General features: G+C 39.2%; 1 protein-coding gene across 2 annotated transcripts in view; it reads right to left on the bottom strand.

Annotated features, from left to right (window-relative positions):
- Positions 1-8,178: 8,178 nt before the first annotated feature.
- MEGF10 (multiple EGF like domains 10) overlaps positions 8,179-20,939 on the bottom strand; it is a 147,204-nt gene continuing 134,443 nt past the window's right edge. The window contains exons 18-25 of one of the 2 annotated variants that reach the window (XM_032798554.2): positions 20,263-20,391; positions 18,003-18,131; positions 17,195-17,431; positions 15,866-15,993; positions 13,825-13,948; positions 13,163-13,207; positions 10,388-10,594; positions 8,179-8,345 (exon numbers count right to left, since the gene is read on the bottom strand). In XM_032798554.2, coding sequence (XP_032654445.1) covers positions 8,185-8,345; positions 10,388-10,594; positions 13,163-13,207; positions 13,825-13,948; positions 15,866-15,993; positions 17,195-17,431; positions 18,003-18,131; positions 20,263-20,391 — 1,160 coding nt within the window. In that variant the 3' untranslated portion in view covers positions 8,179-8,184. Of the gene's footprint in view, positions 8,346-10,387; positions 10,595-13,162; positions 13,208-13,824; positions 13,949-15,849; positions 15,994-17,194; positions 17,432-18,002; positions 18,132-20,262; positions 20,392-20,939 lie in introns of those variants that run through there. The other variant, XM_075067184.1, reaches the window with a different exon arrangement.

Below are 20,939 nucleotides of genomic sequence, written 5' to 3'. Positions count from 1 at the left end.
CTCCCTATGTGTATTTAAAGGCATAGCAATTTCCTTCTGTGATAAAAACCTGATTAGCCCTGGAGAGCCAACATTCATGGGATTCTAAGCTCAACTGTTGTCTTACACTTGAAAAAATGGAAAGAAATAATTACATAAATCTTGCCACAATCCAGGCACTGTGCAAAGACTGATGACTGAGCTAAATGTTGCTTTCATTTTAAATAATCCTATGAAAGATACAGTCTTCACCCGTATGTAATGCAGAACAATTGTTAGTATTATTCAAAAAAAGGTGGTAGAGCTTCATCAATGCCATCCATTAAGGCTGATGGTTTTTGATACTTGTGTCAGTGCCTCTGAGAGATGGACCATTCTTGATCTTCACATAGAATCATAGAATTTTATGACTGGAAGGACCCTTGAGCAATCTTCTAGTCCATTCCCTGGCACTCAAGGCAGGACTAAGTATTATCTAGACCATCCCTGACAGGTGTTTGTCCAACCTGCTCTTAAAAATTTCCAATGATTCTGCAGCATCCCTAGGCAATTTATTCCAGTGCTTAACTACCCCGGCAGGAAGTTTTTCCTAATGGCAAACCTAAATCATCCTTGCTGCAATTCAAGCCTATTGCTTCTTGTCCTTTTGTCAGAGGTTAAGGAAAACAATTTTTCTCCCTTCTCCTTGTAACAACATTTTACTGTTATCATTTTCCCTCTCTATTTTCTCTTCTCCAGACTAAACAAATCCATTTTTTTTTCAATCTTCCCTCGTGGGTCATGTTTTCTAGACCTTTAATCATTTTTGTTGCTCTTCTCTGGCCTTTCTCCAATTTGTCCACATCTTTCCTGAAATGTGGTGCCCAGAACTGGACACAATACTCCAGCTGAGGCCTAATCAGTGTGGAGTAGAGCAGAAGAATTACTTCTCATGTCTTGCTTACAAGACTCCTGCTAATACATCCCAGAATTATGTTCGATTTTTTTTGCAACAGTGTTGCACTGTTGACTCATATTTAGCTTATGATCCACTATGATCCCCAGATCCCTTTCTGCAGTACTCCTTTCTAGGCAGTCAGTTTCCCGTTTTGTATGTGTGCAATTGATTGTTCCTTCCTAAGTGGAGTACTTTGTATTTGTCCTTTACTGAATTTCATCCTATTTACTTCAGACAATTTCTTCAATTTGTCCAGATCATTTTGAATTTTAATCCTATCCTCCAAAGCACTTGCAACCCTTCCCAGCTTGGTATCATCCGCAAACTTAATAAATGTACTCTCTATGCCATTATCTAAATAATTGATGAAGATATTGAACAGAACCAGACCCAGAACTGATCCCTGAAGGACCCCATTCGATATGCCCTTCCATCTTGACTGTGAACCACTGATAACTACTCTCTGGGAATGAGTAGTTATCCAACCAGTTTTGCACCCACCTTATAGTAGCTCCAGCTAGGTTGTATTGCCCTAGTTTGTTTATGAGGTCATGCAAGACAGTATCAAAAGCCTTACTAAAATTAAGCTATACCACGTCTATGGCTTCACCCTTATCCACAAGGCTTGTTACCCTGTCAAAGAAAGCTATAGAGTTGGTTTGACATGATTTGTTCTTGACAAATCCATGCTGACTGTTACTTATCACCTCATTATCTTCTAGGTGTCTGCAAATTGATTGCTTAATTATTTGCTCCATTATCTTTCCTGGTACAGAAGTTAAGCTGACTGGTCTGTAATTCCCCAGGTTATCCTTATTTCCCTTTTTATAGATTGGCACTATATTTGCCTTTTTCCAGTCCTTTGGCATCTCACCCATCTTCCATGACTTCGGGAAGATAATTGTTAATGACTCAGATGTCTCCTCAGTCAGCTTCTTGGGTGTTCTAGGATATATTTTATCAGGCACTGATGACTTGTCTAAGTAATTTTTTTACTTGTTCTTTCCCTATTTCAGCCTCATGCATTATGTCATGATGAGTATAATCAAACAATCTCTCTGTAACCACAAAATAGAATTACTTCTAGAAAAGTTATAAACACGATCAGCTGCTTCATTGCACTAGAGTCTTCAAAGAAAATCTTTCACTTTTTCCATGTCAAAAGTACATGTATGTAGAGCAAGATCCTGTACACCATTATCACGTTAGCTCTAGAGGTATACAGGAACTGTAACATGAATGAAAAGTAGAATTTTCCTTGAAGTCTCTGATAATTATTGTAGATGGGAAGAAAAGAGCTAGAGGTTGTACTTAATAGGGCCATTGTTAAAGTGCAGTTGATCTGTTTAAATAATTATCCTTGAAATGCTGCTGAGGTCAGATATGCTTTGGCTGATCTGCAGCATAAATGCTGATCACACAAATTAAAGATGCTAATGAGGCAGTGTAACTCACTCAGATATTACAAGGATCATGACATTGTGGGGAAGTTTTTATGTTTGAGGCATTTTCTTTTCTTCTGTTCTTTGCATTTCAGACTATGGATTACAATTTAAAAAAAATTACACATGAAGAGGAAGTTCAGGATTTGGCTCTATATTTGGAATTGTTTGTTTAACCTGTTTAAGATAGTTCACTCAAGTTTCTCCTTTAAGAATCTCAGTTAATTCCAGGGAGTCAGATGCAAACACCAAAAAACTTATTTTCTTTCACTCTATAATTGAACTCTCAAAAGTAACCTCTGGTGTTAGCCTCATAATGAGTCACACAACTAGGCCTGATTGCCAGGTTGGATGTGAGACTAACTAGCTACTATATCCCTCCTTAAAGCACACTGTAGGCCAAACAATCCTGAAGGAAACTTTGCAAGGTGAAACAGAACTTTCCAATTAACACTCAATGCCAGATCTCAAGTTCCTGAGCAATCTAACTGTGGAGACAGTAAAAAGTCATCTCCAAGCACATTTGTCCACAACCAGTGTTCTTGAGCCAGCTTAGAGGCTTCATGCCAGGATGTGGAACAGAAATGAGAATGCAGGTGCTGCTGGATGATCTCTTCCTTTCTATGTGCCTATAGTTTTAGGCTTCTCACTGGTATTTTACATGGTTGATAATAGGATGTTGTTATTCTGCCGAACAGATGTGTGAAGGTCAAGAGAAATGCCTTGACATTATTTAAATCTTTCCTTGATGGTCTCAATGCTGCTCAAAATAGACTGGCTGCAACAACTCCAAAGGCACCACTTTGACAGCGAGGCATCAACAGAGTACAGCAGGACTCCAGCTATGGCCCTTGTCTCCAGCCATGCCACTAGAGGCTCAAAAGGGGTGGTACAGAGTTGGCTCTGTTGCACCAGGAGATTTCCCTACACAAGTGGAATATCCAGAGAGACAATTAAGCCAACTTTATCACCGCTTAGTGCTATTGAAGCAGTGCAAAGCAGCCTTAGTGGGGCAAGGAACTGACCCAAATACAGTAGAAATAATTGAGCTTTCTTGTAATAGTCTGTGGTTGAAATCCTGGCCCCACTGAACTCAATGACAAAATTCCCATTGACTTCAGCGGGGCCTGGATTTCACCCTATGACTGTTATTGAACTTGTACACATAAAACCTTCCACACAGAGACTACTATGTATATCCATTGTGGTACTTCACGGTGTCCCTAGAGAGAGGAAAAACAGGAGGAAAAACCAAACACAACATTTCAACATTTTATTAGAAAGTTTATTACATTAACCTACAAGCATGTTCGGTGATATAAATGGTAGTGAAGGGTAATATGATGAGCATCAGTCATCTTTGGAAAATAGAAAACATTTCAACATTGAAACAGGTTTTTTGTTACAATCGAGATACAAGCTAGACACCATTCGTAGGTTTTCTTTAAAAATATATATTATAATTCAATCATATCAAAGTGGAGTGTGGCTGGGGTAAAACACTGCAAATATAGTTAGGCCCAGTGCTATGGCACTAGTGTTAATTGTACCAAAAAGGGCAAGGTTTTCTGTACAATAGTTCAACAAGCACCCATCAGGTTTAAGTCATTTAAACTACTATATATAGTGTTTAATATAAAACATTTTTGTCAACATTAGTTCTGTATTCTTCAATATGGATCTTAAAGATGCATTGTCCTATTCACGTGGCTCAGTGTAAGGGTCATTGCTTGGAAACATAGCCCTACTCAACAGTCCAGTTTTAGAGTATTTTGAAAATCAAATACATTTTTAATAAATGTGCTCACCAATATTTATACTTTTTTAAAACTTTATTTCATTAGTTTGATTTTGCAGATTGGGATAAAAAGGATAAGCACAATGAAGTTTGTTCACACCTCAGTCTGTATGTGCAGCTCCAATTAAAATTAATGGGAGTTCTCTGTGTAAATGAAGATGAGGGCAAAGTTTAAGTGCAGCAGTATGTTGGGAGTAAAAGTCTCTGATACAAAAAAGTCTTTTTCAGGATCAGTGTTTTTCTAAATGGCCAAGAGACAGTTTGTTTAAATCATTTAAATTTTCAGGGATTATACCAAATACCACGTTTTAAAATAAGATATTAACTTTGGGCTAAATTCTGCACTTTACTGCACTGGCACACAAGTTGGTATGGACATTTATCCTAGGGTTTCGTATTGCTTTCCTCTTTATGGGGTTCTCAACATATAAAGACACAGACGCCTTTTTCCATTTGTGCAAGTGGCAAGGGAGGATCTCTCCCCATGGTTCTCAAGAAGAAATTTGGAAAGATAACCAGGTAATGTACCAGCATATACATCATGTCCCTAAAGTGGCCTGATATGGAGGTTGAGAAGGGTCTAAATTCTCCCTCTGAGTTAATGAACATGCTGTGATCAGCAGCCAGGGCTCTTTGACAGCTGTGAGATGTGAGTTCTGGTTGTGCTTAAGAGCAGGAAAGTGTATTCCAAAGCATGTTTTCTTGAGGCACATGAGGAAACCTGTTCTGGATGGCATGATTGCTAAAGCAAGTGCTCTGGGAAAATTTCTGCTTCCCCTTGTTGCACCAAGCAGGTATTTAGCCTTTTATTAATATCAGTAAACACTGACTGGGGTTTTTAAACCAAAGATTATAGATAATTTTCTACATTATCCAGTGTGCTTTATTCACTCAAGTTAATGACATGCAGAGATTGTTTAAATAGAACATATTGATTGTTCAGGCAACTGTGTGTATGTGTGAGCATGTACACCTACTCACACTCACATGCATATTCACAAGTCTTTTATGTGACGTATGTATACTAATATGGGCCAAATATAAGCAGGTGCAACTTCCCTTGGCCACAGCAGAAATGTCACCACATACAGCAAGGCTGAATTTGGACCTGTATCTATGGGTATATTTAGAGCATACACAATAGCCTGAAGTGTCTGAGCAGGATTTATTGTCATGAGTGTTCGCTTGAATACATAATTTGAAGATGTGCACCACTTTGGGAATTCCTATGCAAATTAAAAATAATTTGCTCTGCTCTTCACCATTGTATAGTATGAAGGACAGGGATTTTTTTTAATGTTACAATGAATAAATTGTTCTATTGGCCATCAAATTCAAATTATACATGAGGTAAGAGGAGATGACTTTTGTGAACTCACAGTTGTAGTGTATTGCATTTTCTATTCACAGCTTCAGAAAGGAGATTTTATTTTTAAGTTTGGATCACATGGTACAAACACATCGATATCACTACATGTACTTGGCACACACACCTAATCAGTCATTTACCTTAAGTGGGGTGGAAAGTGCTGCTTAATTTCGGAAACATCAGCATTTTTATATCTGTGATGTCCTGAGCTGGTCATACAACTTTTACAAGGATGTGCAATTGCCCAGGAAGTTCCAGTTTATCCACAGATCAGCCAATATTTATGTATGAAACAAATATGGGGTGTAAATGGGCACCCCATGCATCCACGTGCTGCAGAGGCCTGAGCTCAGCTACGGTGAGGTCTCCGTGTGTACACCTTTGATCTGTCACCATTTTAATCGCAGCAAGCATCAGACAGTATTTCCACTTTGGCCCAAGCAGGTTTTGTATCCAGAAACATTTTTCTCATTGAGGCTCTGTATTGTAGCTATTGTTCCTCCAGCCAAAGGCAACAGGATGTGATTCTCTTAGGAGCCAATACCCTTACAATGTCAACAATTCTTTGTCTAACATAATCAAACTTTCAGATACAGAGCCATAGTGGAACCTACTGTACTGAGGCAGAGAGCATACAAGTACCAAAATGCTTGACCAACTGCTGGCCTTCATATCCTAATCACACAGTTCAGATGTGTTTAAAGGTAAACCTACTTGTGACCGGATGCAGAGTCATTAGTTTGGGAAGGTGAAAAAGGCTGTTGGAGATTATGGGCCATCAGCAGGATGCTTCACTAATATGATCAGCAGTGGTATCGTCAACAATATTAATATATAATCTCTCATCTGTAGGTTTTGAATCTAACATCCCAATGAGATGAAACAAGCAGTCCAGACATCCTAGAGCTATTGTTGCAGACTGTTTGAAGATTCAGGGAGATGTCTTTGCATCAGTTTTAACAATTACAAATAAATAAAAGCTTGGACTCCGGAGCACACTTCTGTTTCAAGGGGTGGATTCCATGAACAATTCTACTTCCCCTGAACTGCAGAAGACATAGGGCCCTGATTATAAGTTGGCTACTTGGGAGACAGAGGGGAGAATGCCTCATGCAGGGTCAGGAGTGAGCTGACCCCCAAGCTAAGGGTCTTCTTTTTTCTTTTCTGCGTAGGACAACTTATCATGCTTTCTTATTATAAACATTATCTCTCAAGCAAAACACTTTGTAATTGTATTTTTTTTCCTGCTGATTCAATCCATCAGTTTATACTACAACCTAACCCATTTAGCCCATCTCTGGTGGACATTATTCTTATTATATCAATTCTCACTTTTATACTGCCCCCCATCCCTCCCGAAGAGAAAAAGTCAGTATTTGTTAACCAGACAAAATAAAGGCCAGCTGTCAAAAATGCAACAAACAATGAATGTATAATAAAATATTTTGCAGTTATAAGCTAGCGCACTAGAAACATAGATACAAAAGTTAAAAATGGAGATACAAGTTAATGAAAAATGGGGTATATGTGTCAAGTTATTAGCAATGCAAAAGACCAGCTTAAGCATATTTTCCCTACATCAACTATTAAAAAAGGTGCCTTTTTAGCAAGTATGCACAGAGATTGTTCAGTCATTTCTAGGGAAAAAAATTAATCAAAACACTACTATTCTTATTCTATATTACAGTCCATATTACTACTTGTTTATAAAATTTAAACCTTTTCTTGCACTTCAAATTTACAGCATTCATCATTTTTGTCCATTCCTTACACACTCATTCAGTCCATTCTGACAAAAATAAACTGATTTCATTTACATATTTATGCAATAATTACTGATATGTTATGGATTATTACTCGTGTATGACAGTAATGATGGTCAGAATTGTAGTATATGGAGCAGTAATGCACCAAATGATTTGGCAAGGATGTGTGCCAAAGCCTACTAGTATGGGGTATCCATTGATCTTTGGGTGTTGCAATAATATTAATGCATGCAATGCTCTCATCACCTTCAAAACTACACAGGCAGTGTGTTTCCATAACCAGCAGTCGACATGAAAAACGTGTGTTGAGTATTTCAAATCACTTCTGCATTGCATTTGGTTACATCCCATCAGATCAAGTCTTTTTACACATTTTGACTAAAAGCAATATAATCCACCACAATATGATGTGATGTGAAAGAAATCTGGCAATATCATACAGTTTTTCTTCTGAATAACAAATGAATCAGACTACCTGTAAGAAGTGGATATTTGGTAAGTTGTACAGTCCTTAGGGGTATCGCTACTATGAAACATGAGCAAGTGAAAAACAAACATGAAATAAAATTTCAAAGTAGCAGAAATGGAACTGTTATCAGAACTGTTCTGCAAACTAATATGTTTAAACAAGTATACTACAGTGTAAATGTGTGGAATTGTTGTCTTTGTAAAAATAACTGTAATGGAAAATCTGATCAGGGTCTCTTCAGTTTGGCATCTATCCATGTGCCGTATGTGTGTATACAAACCTCAGCTTGAGATTCCTGTTTAACGTACAGCAATTGTCTACAGAATGGATTAGGAGCCAAATATGGTGGCGAAGTACAGGAAGGAGCATAACCAAGCCACTGTTCTCCTTAAGAGTTCCACTGTGCTGTACAATGCGCTTGAGGTCATTCACTGCTGACCTCTTTCTCAGAGGATGATGGACTATCTCGTACTGGTAGCAAGTCATAATGGCATGGAATATGACTGTTTTTTGGAAGATCATAAGGATCTTGGCTGAAAGGTCCACTGTTACTGAATGTGCCCTGGACAACACTCACGGTAGGTTCTGTGATAAAAGAGAACACACATATTTGGGCACTGGTAATAGCAAATGAGAGCAAAATATCTTAATAAAAATGAACAAGTCTTGCTAAATAGTTACCATTGCTTAAAAGAAAGAACTTGTTCACTCAGCTTTAAATTCTGCAGTAAAGAGCATGTTGCTTAAAAATGTGCTGGCCTGGCATTAAAACTGCTCAGTTATGCAACAAACTCAATTGTTTGTGCATTCTTGAGTTTGTAAGATAACACAATCAAGCAGAATTGCATGTCCCCTTTTCTCTTTAGGCAAGATGCAGGAATCCAGGCTCCTGCTTAAACAAACATTGGGCCAAACTTCGGACTTCTGAGCAAAGCATCAGAAGTAAAAGGATATTGTGCAAAGCATCTAATGGAAATCTGCATACTAATCCTGACAGGTTGTGTAATACCATGCAACTGCTTGGTTTTCTCTCACACAGACTCATTAGTCATGTCTCACTCTTCTTCATCCCACAGACCCCACTCTGCGGGATGCCCCAGAGAGAGTCGCCATGGAATAGACAGTCCTTAGCAAAACAATGGACACCCTCATGGAATTGTAGGAAATCTCCACGTAGATACAGAAAGGGAGAGTTAGGTCCTTCAATGTATACAGCAGCTACATGCTCTTTAAATTCAGATCCTACTTTAAACAACTTTTTTAGAGCATCTTCCATCAGAGGTAACTGTCAACGTGAACATCTTTCAACCTACTAGGAGAAATCCAAAATGTACAGTACAGATCCCCTTAAAGGATCAGGACTATTTTTTTAACCCATGTTGCTAATGCATTTTAGAATAATTAAGTAATGTGTAACTAACCATACAGAGTTCTGCTATTTTTCTTCTGTTTTATTCACAGTAATGCTTCTGCCTTTATAAAAGCGGTGACCTTATATATTAGGAAGAAAACAGAACATCTAAAATCTTAAAGTATTTCACTCCAGCTAGCAAGGGGTTAATGATCTTGTTGCCTATTCTGCGTGAATTAAGAAAGGAAGGATGGTCTTGTGGTTAAGGCATTGGACCTGCAGTCAGGTGATCTGGTCTGTGACCTTAGGTAAGTTATTTAAATACACTACCAGTATGTCACAGTTTTCTTAGGACTGTAATAACTCATCAGGACCTGCCATGGGAAAAGAACCAGGATCTACAGAGTTACTGATAGGAGAGCAGGGGTTGGGGGACAGGATGCACATTGTCTGAGCACAGAAGCCACAGAGCTCTGCCCCTGTTGTCCACCAGGGCTAAGCATATTCAGGACCGGACAACCTGGTACAGGGCTAAGTTATATGGCAGTGAGAGGCTACGTATGTCTCGCACTGGTGCTTTAAGGAGAGAAGAAATATTGGCTCTTTGGCAGAGATATTTAGGTGGGTGACTTTTATTTACACAACTGAAACTAAGGTATTTGAAACCATCTTCTTTGTGAATTGCTTCACAAGTTTGAAAAGAATGGTATTGTTCTTACAGCTACATGTTCATGTATAGAACCTGAAAGTGTATCAATATTTTTGTAGTGATTTTTTTTGTTTTGGTTGAGCCTGTGTTGAAAAGTTAATGTCTTCAGGCCATCTTTTTAGGGTGAGTGTGGCCACCTTGGTTACATCTTATGTCATTCTCTGGGCAGTTACAACCCTGTGGTCTGGTTCTGAGTTTACTGGGTACAGCCCTCTGTCTGTGCCCTTCAGCAAGTCCACTCCTTTCATCATCTTTCTCAAAGGGTTGGGCAGGTGTTTGCAAGCGATCAGTCAGTCAGTGGCACAGGGCTCCCCGTCTGGGAACACTGAGCCCTGTCTCTGCTTGTTCTGAGTGCCACCCCTACTGCTCAGAGTTCCTCCCTTTTAAGGGCCCACCCCCAGGCCTGACAAGCACATGTGGCAAGCTGCGGTTGATTGTGACCACAGAAGTTCCTTAACCTTGTTTGGTTGGTGGGGCTCATCTGACCCACCAAAGCTTGATTCAAAGGAAGAGTCTTGCGTGTTGTGTCCTCATCACATACAGCCTAACAATGCAGTTTGTACTTACCAACTTCATAAACATTCTTGTTGGCTGAAGCAGAGTTGCTGATCTCTACATATGGGGAGTCCCTGCGTGCCGGTGACTTCATTTCAACATATCCGCATTCTGAGTTTTTTGGCACAAGTGCTGGTGGATCTTTAATAGTAGCATATGGATTTTCAGAGCTACTTAATGAGCAGTTGCTTAAATTGTATTCTGAGTTCTTCATTAAATCTGACAATAGAAAAAATAGCACTGTAATCTTTAGAATGTGCTGCGTAATGTGTAAGTATAAATATTGTGAGTAAGTAAAGCAAAATAAACATCTGTTCCAGAAAATGTTTGCCACCAAATAGATTGGTTACTTTGCGTTCTGCAGAGTTTCTCATAAATCAATAACTATATAAAAGCTTGTCATAGTACTTCCCCAGATTTGTTTTACACGGTGATTAACAGAGTTACCTCAACTGCCCTGCTTTTTATGGGCCTAATTTTGCCTGGGGTATTCCTGCTGCAAAGTTCAACTGTCATTAAAGTTGGATCTGGCACTAATTAAAGGTAATTTGCAGGATCAGGCTATAACTGATAATTTTAGAACACATTTGCCTTTGCTGCTGCTGAACTCATGACACATAAATAACATTACAATTACTAAAGGGACTGAGCTAACAGACAATTTCTGTAATAATTGGGAGAGAACTGAAAGCAGTGTGCTTTTAGTCAGGGGTCATTTTGTTCTGCCAGTGCCTTTATTGATAACCATCAAGACATGCTAAAATTTTCAACTGTTTTTCCTCAATTTTCCTAATAGTAGGGATGGAGGAGGAAAAAATGAGCAGGGGTCAGTTGGTTAGTCAGTTTGGGGTGTGGCTAAGGGAGTGATAAAGGAGATTTGGGATGGAAAGTGTTTTCTTCAACGGGGAAAACATTGTGAGAGTTTCTTCTGTCTTTGCAGATTTGCAGCCAAGACTTTCAGATCTGACTACTGAGGCCTGGTCTACACTTAAGTTAAGCTGACAAAAACACATCCCTGAGCACCATAGCTATGCCAACCTAACCCCCAGCGTAGATGCAGCTATGTTAATGGAAGAATGCTTCTGTTGACCTAGGTACTGTCATTTGGGTGTATTCCAACACTGACGGAAAAACCTCCTCCACTGGTGTAGGCCACATTTACACTATAGGATTATTCTGGCATAACTATGGCACCTAGCTATACTGGTATGGGCTCCATAGTGTAGATATATCCTGATTTTGGGTACGCAACTTGAGACACCTAATAGATATGTGACTTTCAGAGAGTGGATGGTCAGAACTTTTCAACAACCGGGCCCTTTTAACGAGTCTCAAATGAAGCACCCCAAAATCTTTCAAGAACATTCAGAGAATCCTCCATTCCCAGACAATATCACATAATGAAACATTATAATTGATTCCTTCAATTAAATTATATTGTATTATACAAATGCTCTACAAAATAGCTGCTCTTGTCTATATACTTAACTCCCCTCATTTTCAGATGCCTGGGAAAAAATGAGCCTTCCAGTGAGACTTGAAGGTGATCAGAATTGGGCTATTTCAGACCAAGGAGGAGAGCAAATTCCATAGTTGTAGTGCCCTGACAGACTATGCCCTGCCAGTTACCCCTCTCATTTATACCAGTGGGACTCCACCTGTGCTAATCTCAGCTGTGGTGGTATAGCATGGGGAGAGAGATGGTCATTCAAGTACTAAGTCATTTACAGCTTTAAAGGTCAAAACCAGAATGTTAAATTTCATCTGGAAACTCACAGCCAGCTGGGGCAGAGCATGGAACACAGGTTAAATTTACCAAGTGGGTCATCACATTCTGCACCATCTTTAGTATCCAGATGGATCTAAGATACAGCCCGAAGTAGAGAACATTACAGTTGCATAATCTTGATGTGGGTGGCAAAGACATGCACGACAATTGCAAAGGTGGACATCTGAAAAGACCAGTTACAGCTTCTCGGCTGTAGGTTAAATAATAAAAAGGACCTGGCCGTTGCTGCAACTTAATCTTCAAGTGGTGGAATAAATATTTCCGAAAGGTATGTGGTATCCTGTTAATGTGCCCACGTAGTGCCAAAGCACTACAGGCTCACTTGTGGACACAGTGGCAACCATAGGTCAGAACGGATGCTCTGTAATCTGAAACACTGCAGCATTATCACATTTAATTTTCACTGCAGTATTAACATGTTGCTGTCTTCTTGAACTTTTAACAGCTTACTGACATATAAAGGAGTTATTTTCTTTGTCTTTTTACTGCCAAACCAGAACACAGCTCTGACAGAAGTCTTCAGTTGACTCATGCGAGCTCAGTTGTGCCCGAAAGGCGCAGCCTCATGCAAAGCTATATTATCCTCGCAGAGGTAACTGGAGTGTGATGGGGGGAAACAGCTAGGAAAGGGTAATGGGCTACCTGCCTTTCACAGGATCCAGCAGGGGATTTAAGGGAATGATGTATCCTCCTTCCAGAAAGGAAGAGAGGCAAAGAAAAAGTCTCTGGGGACTGCAGTCCATATTAGCCAGGGGAGTTGCTTTATTTGGTGTTACTCATGAGTTTTCTGTTTAACCAATAAATTGTGCCAGGAGGCAAAGGTCCGAAAATTTGGGTATTGCACTGGTTTCTTCCTGGGCCAGTGAGATAGTCCATCAGCTTACAAAGAGTCACTGCACTTAATATAGTCTCTTTCCACAGAAGCCAAGAATAATTTTAAATAGGACATTAAATATCTGTGTATTTTTATTTAAATGTGTCAGAAAATAAAAACTCACCTTTCAGGGATTTTCCCATATATCCTCTGTCAAGCCCAAAAGCACCTACGAAAAAGGAGAGTAACAAAAACACAGAACATTTTGTAAATCTAATTGCAATTCTCTGGGCAACCATTCAAAATCTCTACAGAATTGTTTCATGGCTAATTTGTGCCTTGCAGGAGAAATACCCCTACAATGAGAGCACAGATTCACTGCAGAAGCAGTGTGACTGTGCACCTATACACATATTGACTAACAGTGTCTAGCTTCATAGAGTTTAGGGCCAGAAGGAACCATTAATTGTTTAGACTGATCTTCTGTATATCACAGGCCATTAAATGTCACCCAGTGTAGACCAGGCCTAAGTCAAATAAAAGTCTAAATATATAATGTTTACACAATTTCCTTTATCAACCAGACCTATTTTCCATAAAACCAACTAGATTATCTTTAATTATATTCTTCTGTCTGTGGGAACTGCTCCACTGGTCAGCCGAGGAGGAGAGCCATGGCCTTGATCCCTCTACGCCCAATTCGGCAAGTCTAGCACCATTGGCAATGTTAGCTAACTTCACAGAAGAACCAGACTGTGCCTAGACCTCACACAGGAAATATCTGCTCTCCCATCCCTTTGACCCACATGGGGTAACATACAGCACCCTTTCTCTTTATTTCTTTACCAAGCTCATTGAGGTAGCCTCCATGTTTCCAGTCTGCAGGTAGTGTTCCCGTATAGTCCAGGACAGCACCTCGTTTTCCATGATCCACATTCTTAAGATTCACAAACAGCTGATTGTTTTTTGACTATTTCAAACAAACAAACAAAAGATTCATAGATTCATAGATTCATAGACTCTAGGACTGGAAGGGACCTCGAGAGGTCATCGAGTCCAGTCCCCTGCCCTCATGGCAGGACCAGATACTGTCTAGACCATCCCTGATAGACATTTATCTAACCTACTCTTAAATATCTCCAGAGATGGAGATTCCACAACCTCCCTAGAATTTATTCCAGTGGTTTAACTACCCTGACAGTTAGGAACTTTTCCTAATGTCCAACCTAAAATCTCCCTGCTGCAGTTTAAGCCCATTGCTTCTTGTTCTATCATTAGAGGGCTAAGGTGAACAAGTTTTCTCCCTCCTCCTGATGACACCCTTTTAGATACCTGAAAACTGCTATCATGTCCCCTCTCAGTCTTCTCTTTTCCAAACTAAAATAAACCCAATCTTTCAGCCTCCTTCATAGGTCATGTTCTCAAGACCTTTAAATCATTCTTGTTGCTCTTCTCTGGACCCTCTCCAATTTCTCCACATCTTTCTTGAAATGCGGTGCCCAGAACTGGACACAATATACCAGTTGAGGCCTAACCAGCGCAGAGTAGAGGAAGAATGACTTCTCGTGTCTTGTTTACAACACACCTGTTAATGCATCCCAGAATCACGTTTGCTTTTTTTGCAACAGTATCACACTGTTGACTCATATTTAGCTTGTGGTCCACTATGACCCCTAGATCTCTTTTCTGCCATACTCCTTCCTAGACAGTCTCTTCCCATTCTGTATGTGTGAAACTGATTGTTCCTTCCTAAGTGGAGCACTTGCATTTGTCTTTATTGAACTTCATCCGGTTTACCTCAGACCATTTCTCCAATTTGTCCAGATCATTTGAATTTTGACCCTGTCCTCCAAAGCAGTTGCAATCCCTCCCAGTTTGGTATCGTCTGCAAACTTAATAAGCGTACTTTCTATGCCAACATCTAAGTCGTTGATGAAGAATATTGAACAGAGCCGGTCCCAAAGAAAACAGACCCCTGCGGAACCCCACTTGTTATACCTTTCCAGCAGGATTGGGAGCCATTAATAACTAACTCTCTGAGTACGGTTATCCAGCCAGTTATGCACCCACCTATATAGTAGCCCCATCTAAATTGTATTTGCCTAGTTTATCGATAAGGATATCATGCGAGACCGTATCAAATGCCTTACTAAAGTCTAGGTATACCACATCCACCGCTTCTCCCTTATCCACAAGACTCGTTATTCTATCAAAGAAAGCTATCAGATTGGTTTAACATGATTTGTTCTTTACAAATCCATGCTGGCTATTCCCTCTCACCTTACCCTCTTCCAAGTGTTTGCAGATAATTTCTTTAATTACTTACTCCATTATCTTCCCTGGCACAGAAGTTAAACTAACTGGTCTGTAGTTTCCTGGGTTGTTTTTATTTCCCTTTTTATAGATGGGCACTATATTTGCCCTTTTCCAGTCTTCTGGAATCTCTCCCATCTCCCATGACTTTCCAAAGATAATAGCTAGAGGCTCAGATAGCTCCTCTATTAACTCCTTGAGTATTCTAGGATGCATTTCATTAGGCCCTGGTGACCTGCAGGCATCTAACTTTTCTAAGTGATTTTTAACTTGCTCTTTTTTATCTTCTAAACCTACCCCCTTCCCATAAGCATTCACTATGTTAGACATTCCTTCAGACTTCTCAGTGAAGACCGAATAATGTAGACTGCATGTAGACTGCAGCTGATTATAGATCACCAATGTCTGCACAAGATGATAATTGGAGAAAACAAAACTAAGTCCAATAAGGTCATTTAAGAAATCAAATCCTTTATGAAAATGACTTGTTGAGAGATGTATCATGTAAAAGAAAACATTGAGCTAATATTGCTTGTTGATCTGCATAATGGCCACCACCATTTTCTTGTTTTACCTTAGCAAGGGTCATCCTGTCCATGTTGTTGACATGAGGTGGGGTTGTGCACTGTGTTAGGGTGTGATAGCTAGGGTTGGAGAAGTAGTGGCTATTGGCATTCCCACCATTAGTATGAGGAATGGTTTCTGAAAAGAAAGGGAGAAGAAAATGAACAATTTAAAGGAATGTGCTGTTGCCTTTTGAAGATAATTCCCTGATACTCAGTCCCTTCACTCTTTTTTGCCTCCATTGTCTGCAACCTTGGCATTAACCAGTTTGCAAAAATGCTGACCACCAGCTCCACAACATTGTGTGTGTTGCTTACTACTGTAACTCCCCCTTGGCCGCATTTTTCAAACATACCTTCATCTGCTCTAACTACTGCAACTCCTGGCCTCCCAAAGCCCCAGCTTCCCTAACTCCTGAAGTTTTGTGAATACAAAAAATTGTGACAATATCAACCCAACTCTGAAACAACTCCATACTGATTTCAGGGTCTAACTAAAAACTGCTCTCCTTGTTTTAAAACCCTTCATGGCCTTGCTCCAGCCTAACCCATGACTCCTGCCTCCTCTCTTCTCTCCACTCCCTTCATTTGTCTCATACTACTCTATTTCATTTCAAATCTCAGTGGAAACCATAGCCTTTCAGCATTTCTTAAACCTTTAAATATTGTTAGCCGAGGAACAGAAAAATTAACCCCGTCATTGTATTACTTAACTCTGGAACATGTTTTGAGATACAATGTGCGTAAAAGATGCTAGAGAACAAAGTTGTATTGTATGGTATGTGGTCAGCATTTTCCTTTGTTCAACAGTATACATTTCTACTAGCATAGATGGGATTTATATATTCTTCTTCGAGTGCGCTGACAGCTGAAAGGGGCTGCCATGGGGGGCTGTTGCTGTCTAGCATGTCCTGAAAAGCTGAGTTGCTGGCTAGACAGGAGAAACAGCCTGCAGCAACTGGGGATACACAAATTCAGTAGATCCTTGAGAATCTCCCTCTTCGATATGGGGTATCTATGAAGCTCCATCCCCATGGAGATTAAAACTGCTCCCACTGGTGGAACTCCCAAGGGAGGGTCTCACTAGAAACAAAAGGCACTAGAAACCCAAATTACCCTCCCTGAAAGTATAAACTTCCCTGCTTATAGTAGCAGTTACTGATGCAGAAAGGTGCCATCTGCACCTCCTCAAGCCTGTGGGGGCATTTATGTTGTCAGTATATGAGCTTGATTAAGAGAGAACAAATAGTTGTGAAAGTTAAGTGAGGAAAAAAACTTGCAATTTTGTTTCTCTGGCTGGGATTTACTTAATCATGTCCCTCACATAGCTCTACTCCTACCTGAAATGGTGTAATCTGCATTGATGACCCTCATAGCGGGTGTATAGGTAACTGCTGGCATATTTGTTTCTTTCCCCTTCTGCTTGTGTCTATAAATAATGAATAGTGCAAGCAAGAAGAGGACAACCAGGACAAGAATAATGATTCCTGCGATAGCCCCAATCTGGTAGGAATCAGCAGGGATAGCGGTACTGGTACGGCTTAAACTGTTCAAGTTTCCTACTATGATCACACCAGCTGTAAAACAAGAAGAAATGAAAACACATGGCATAAATTCATACAAGAATTATAAAATGAAGAATAGAGGTCTGACTTCTATTTTTAAAGTTCTCTTACTGTGTTCATATCTAGATATTTTAAATACAGTTAGAGCTATGCCGAAGGCATTAGGAGTGATAGCTCAAGCCTTACCCGGCAACAATAATTCATGCAAATACTCTACTTTTAGATGTCTATTTCATGTGGCTGAAAAAATAGCATTCTGCCCTCTGGCCAAGAAATACATAATGTACAAAGTACTTGACCCACTGGCCACTTTGTATGGTATTACCAAGTACAACGCTGCAAAAGATATCATCAGGTGCTGTGTTAAAAACAAGCATTCTCTCCTAGTTCACGGTCCTTCCTTCCTCCAGTAAACTATCAATAAGTCATTGGATGGATTAAGACTGATAAGTATAAATATTATTAATAAACTATCAAGCAAGTCATTTAAATACACATCCCAGAGGGAATTCATTATTTATGTACATATGATATCTAAGAGAATTTACAGTACTTTCACAATCATTTTATTGCATGTCATTACCTTGATCACACCTTGCTCCTTTCCAGCCTGGGCTGCAGTAACAAGTTCCTGTGATGTGGTCACAAGTTGAGTTGTTCAGACAGTCACATATTTGCCGGCAGCCATAACCATATGTACCTGGGGGACACTCTATGCAAAATAATAAAAAATCAAATGCACATCTTCATATTTGAACCTATGAATATGAACTGTGTATGTAGTAAATGCTACTGAAATATTTTAATGTTACAGATACACAGTATTAAGCACCCGAAAGATTTGCCATTGTAAAGCAGGTATATTTTTATAAGTGACCAGCAGGTGGCAATGTGTTACCGGTGCTGGAGCTCTAGGAGGCAAAACTTGTTTGTTTAAAATTATTTCCCATCTGGAAACAAACAAAATATTATGTTCACATGTGGATACCCGGGCCTGATTCTCTACTGCCCAGCTCTTTGTTTACATCTATGCAAAATGATTGTAAATTGTCTCCAAATCATAATGGCACAGGTTTAAAAGGCCATTTATGGTACAAGGCAGTAGAGAATAAGGTACTGGGGGCTAGATACATAAAGAAACTTAGGTGTGGTGATGGTAAGCATTGCTATAGGTGCAGTAATACAGTGCTGATTAAAAGTGTCTCTTTAATCATGTTATTAGCATCACTTTACTGATAGCTTTGGCTTCTTTTTATATTGACACCTTCATACATTTGTGGCTTGTTACTTTATTGTAACAAAACTGGATTACAAAAGCGTAATTCTTTCAGACAGGAATTGGCAAACCTTTTCAAGCTTAAATTTTGTAAAGTTCTCAGACTTTTTTGGAAGGGAAGAGTGGAAAACTAGTTTGCTTTCTTAATTTTTATTTATGTATTTATTGCAATTTAAGTCTATGTTTTATTTCCCCCAAATTTAGAGCTGATCAGAAAAGGGAATAACTATTACATGGAAAATTCCAACATTTACATATTTGGTTTAGTTCAAAATCAAAACAAAAAGCCAAAATTTTGAAATTTTCCACAGAGCTGAAATTCAGAAACAATTCTATGCATTAACATCAAAACATTTTGTTTCAATAATGTCAACATTTTATAATATAAAATATTAAATGTAACTTGTACAAATATGCTATATTAAAATCAATGTTTTAACTAATATAAAACTCAAAACAAAATGAATCAATATGCTAAAGTCAAAAACAAAACATTTTCACCTTATCAGAATGAAACGTTTGACACAGTCAAAGTGAAACAAGAAAGTCAGAATGGTTTGTTTTGAGATTTTGCCATTGAAAATTCCATCAAAATCAAAACATTCCCGCAAAACATTGAGATTTCGATAAAACTGCATTTTCTGAGAGAAAACTGTTCTGTCAACATTTTTTGAGGCTCTACACAAAAATGTTAGTTAATTTTACAAAACCAACATCTGTTATACCTAATTGGAAGCCTGTTCTACACATGTGAAATTGAGCCCTGTGCAGAGGGCCTACAAAAGGCTTATATACCACTCAGGTGCTAATTAAACACTCAGAACAGGGCATAAGTGAGATTTATACAGTGGGTAGGCCCTGTGTTGATCTTCTGAACTGGAGCCAATTTGGGGGGGTAATATGATGTATTAGGCATAGAAGCACCACTCTCCTGACCCTGCCAAAAACTAGGCCAACACAAGTGTGAGCCTTTGGGACTCATTCTTCTCTCTCATGTAACTCCACTGAAACCAATGAAGTTAAACCAGGGTAGAACTAGTATGTGTGCAAGGAGAATCAGGCCCTATGTATAGAAAATATAATGTGCCTTATATGCCTCCCTTTGGTAACTCTTTTGACTTACATAGAGCTATTCCTGGGATGAATTTGGCTCTCAGTCCTCCAGCTATTAGTTTTCATCAGGGTGTTATGACGGTAATAGTTGTTTGGATTAATTTGTTATTTTTGTACAGTTATGGACATTTTTCTAATATTATTTCAAAGACAACTATAGATAGCCTAAGACAGGAGCTTTTTAAAGGTAGATATAAATGTAAATAAACAATCAAAAAGATTTAAAGACTATAAGTCTGTCTTACTAATCTCTCAGGCTTTCATCAGACGGAGAAACAACCTTAACATCACACTGGATAGAGTTAGGTCCAAATCCTGTGGTTCCTACTCAGACAAAACTCCCTTCGAAGTCAGTGCTGTTTTGTCTGAGTAAGGACTCACAATCACAGTATTCAGTCTAGGGAGTTTTGCATTTGTTCTTACTACGCACGACTATTTTCTGCTTCCTACTCACTCTGTTCACAGTGTTTCCCCATGAATCCTGTGCGGCAGGTGCACTGCCCCAATATGTGGTCACAATCAGCTCCGTTCTGACACTGGCATATTAATGCACAGTCTTTCCCATAAAACCCCAAGGGACATCCTGCAGTGCAAAGGGGAGGAAAAAAAGAAAAGAGAATCTTCTATGAGGAATATAAAAGTATTATTATTATTTATTAAAATCATTTCTATAGTGCCACTAATTTATACAGGACTTTATAAACATAATAGATGAAGAGCTTCTCTGCTCTGAAATGTTTACTGTGTAAACAAACAAGACAAAGTAACAGGTATGGAGGATGCGGAGATTGCTGATAAGAAGATAGGCAGGAAGGATTGCTGGAATGGGAAGACGTTTTAAGGAGACATTTGAAGGAGGAGGGAGGGAGGACTTTGATGAATGAATCTTTGGACATATTTTCTGCACAGTTGATGCTGAAACATTAATGAGTAAAAATATTGTATCTCAGCTCCTCACAAAGGTTCCACGTCAGTGTGAAGAAGACATATCACTGCAGACAGATCATTATTCACCAGCAGGAAGCAAAAAAGAGCCATGATAGCTGGCAGCTGAACCAATACAATGAATGTCTTCCACAGCATTATCCGTGTGGCCCCATAATATGTGTTATCTCCTGCCGCTCTGACATT

This window comes from Chelonoidis abingdonii, chromosome 6, assembly GCF_003597395.2.
Source record: "Chelonoidis abingdonii isolate Lonesome George chromosome 6, CheloAbing_2.0, whole genome shotgun sequence".
NCBI classification, from domain to species: Eukaryota; Metazoa; Chordata; order Testudines; family Testudinidae; genus Chelonoidis; species Chelonoidis abingdonii.
Note: the sequence above shows the minus strand (reverse complement) of the source record. Positions and strands in the feature narration are given on the sequence as shown.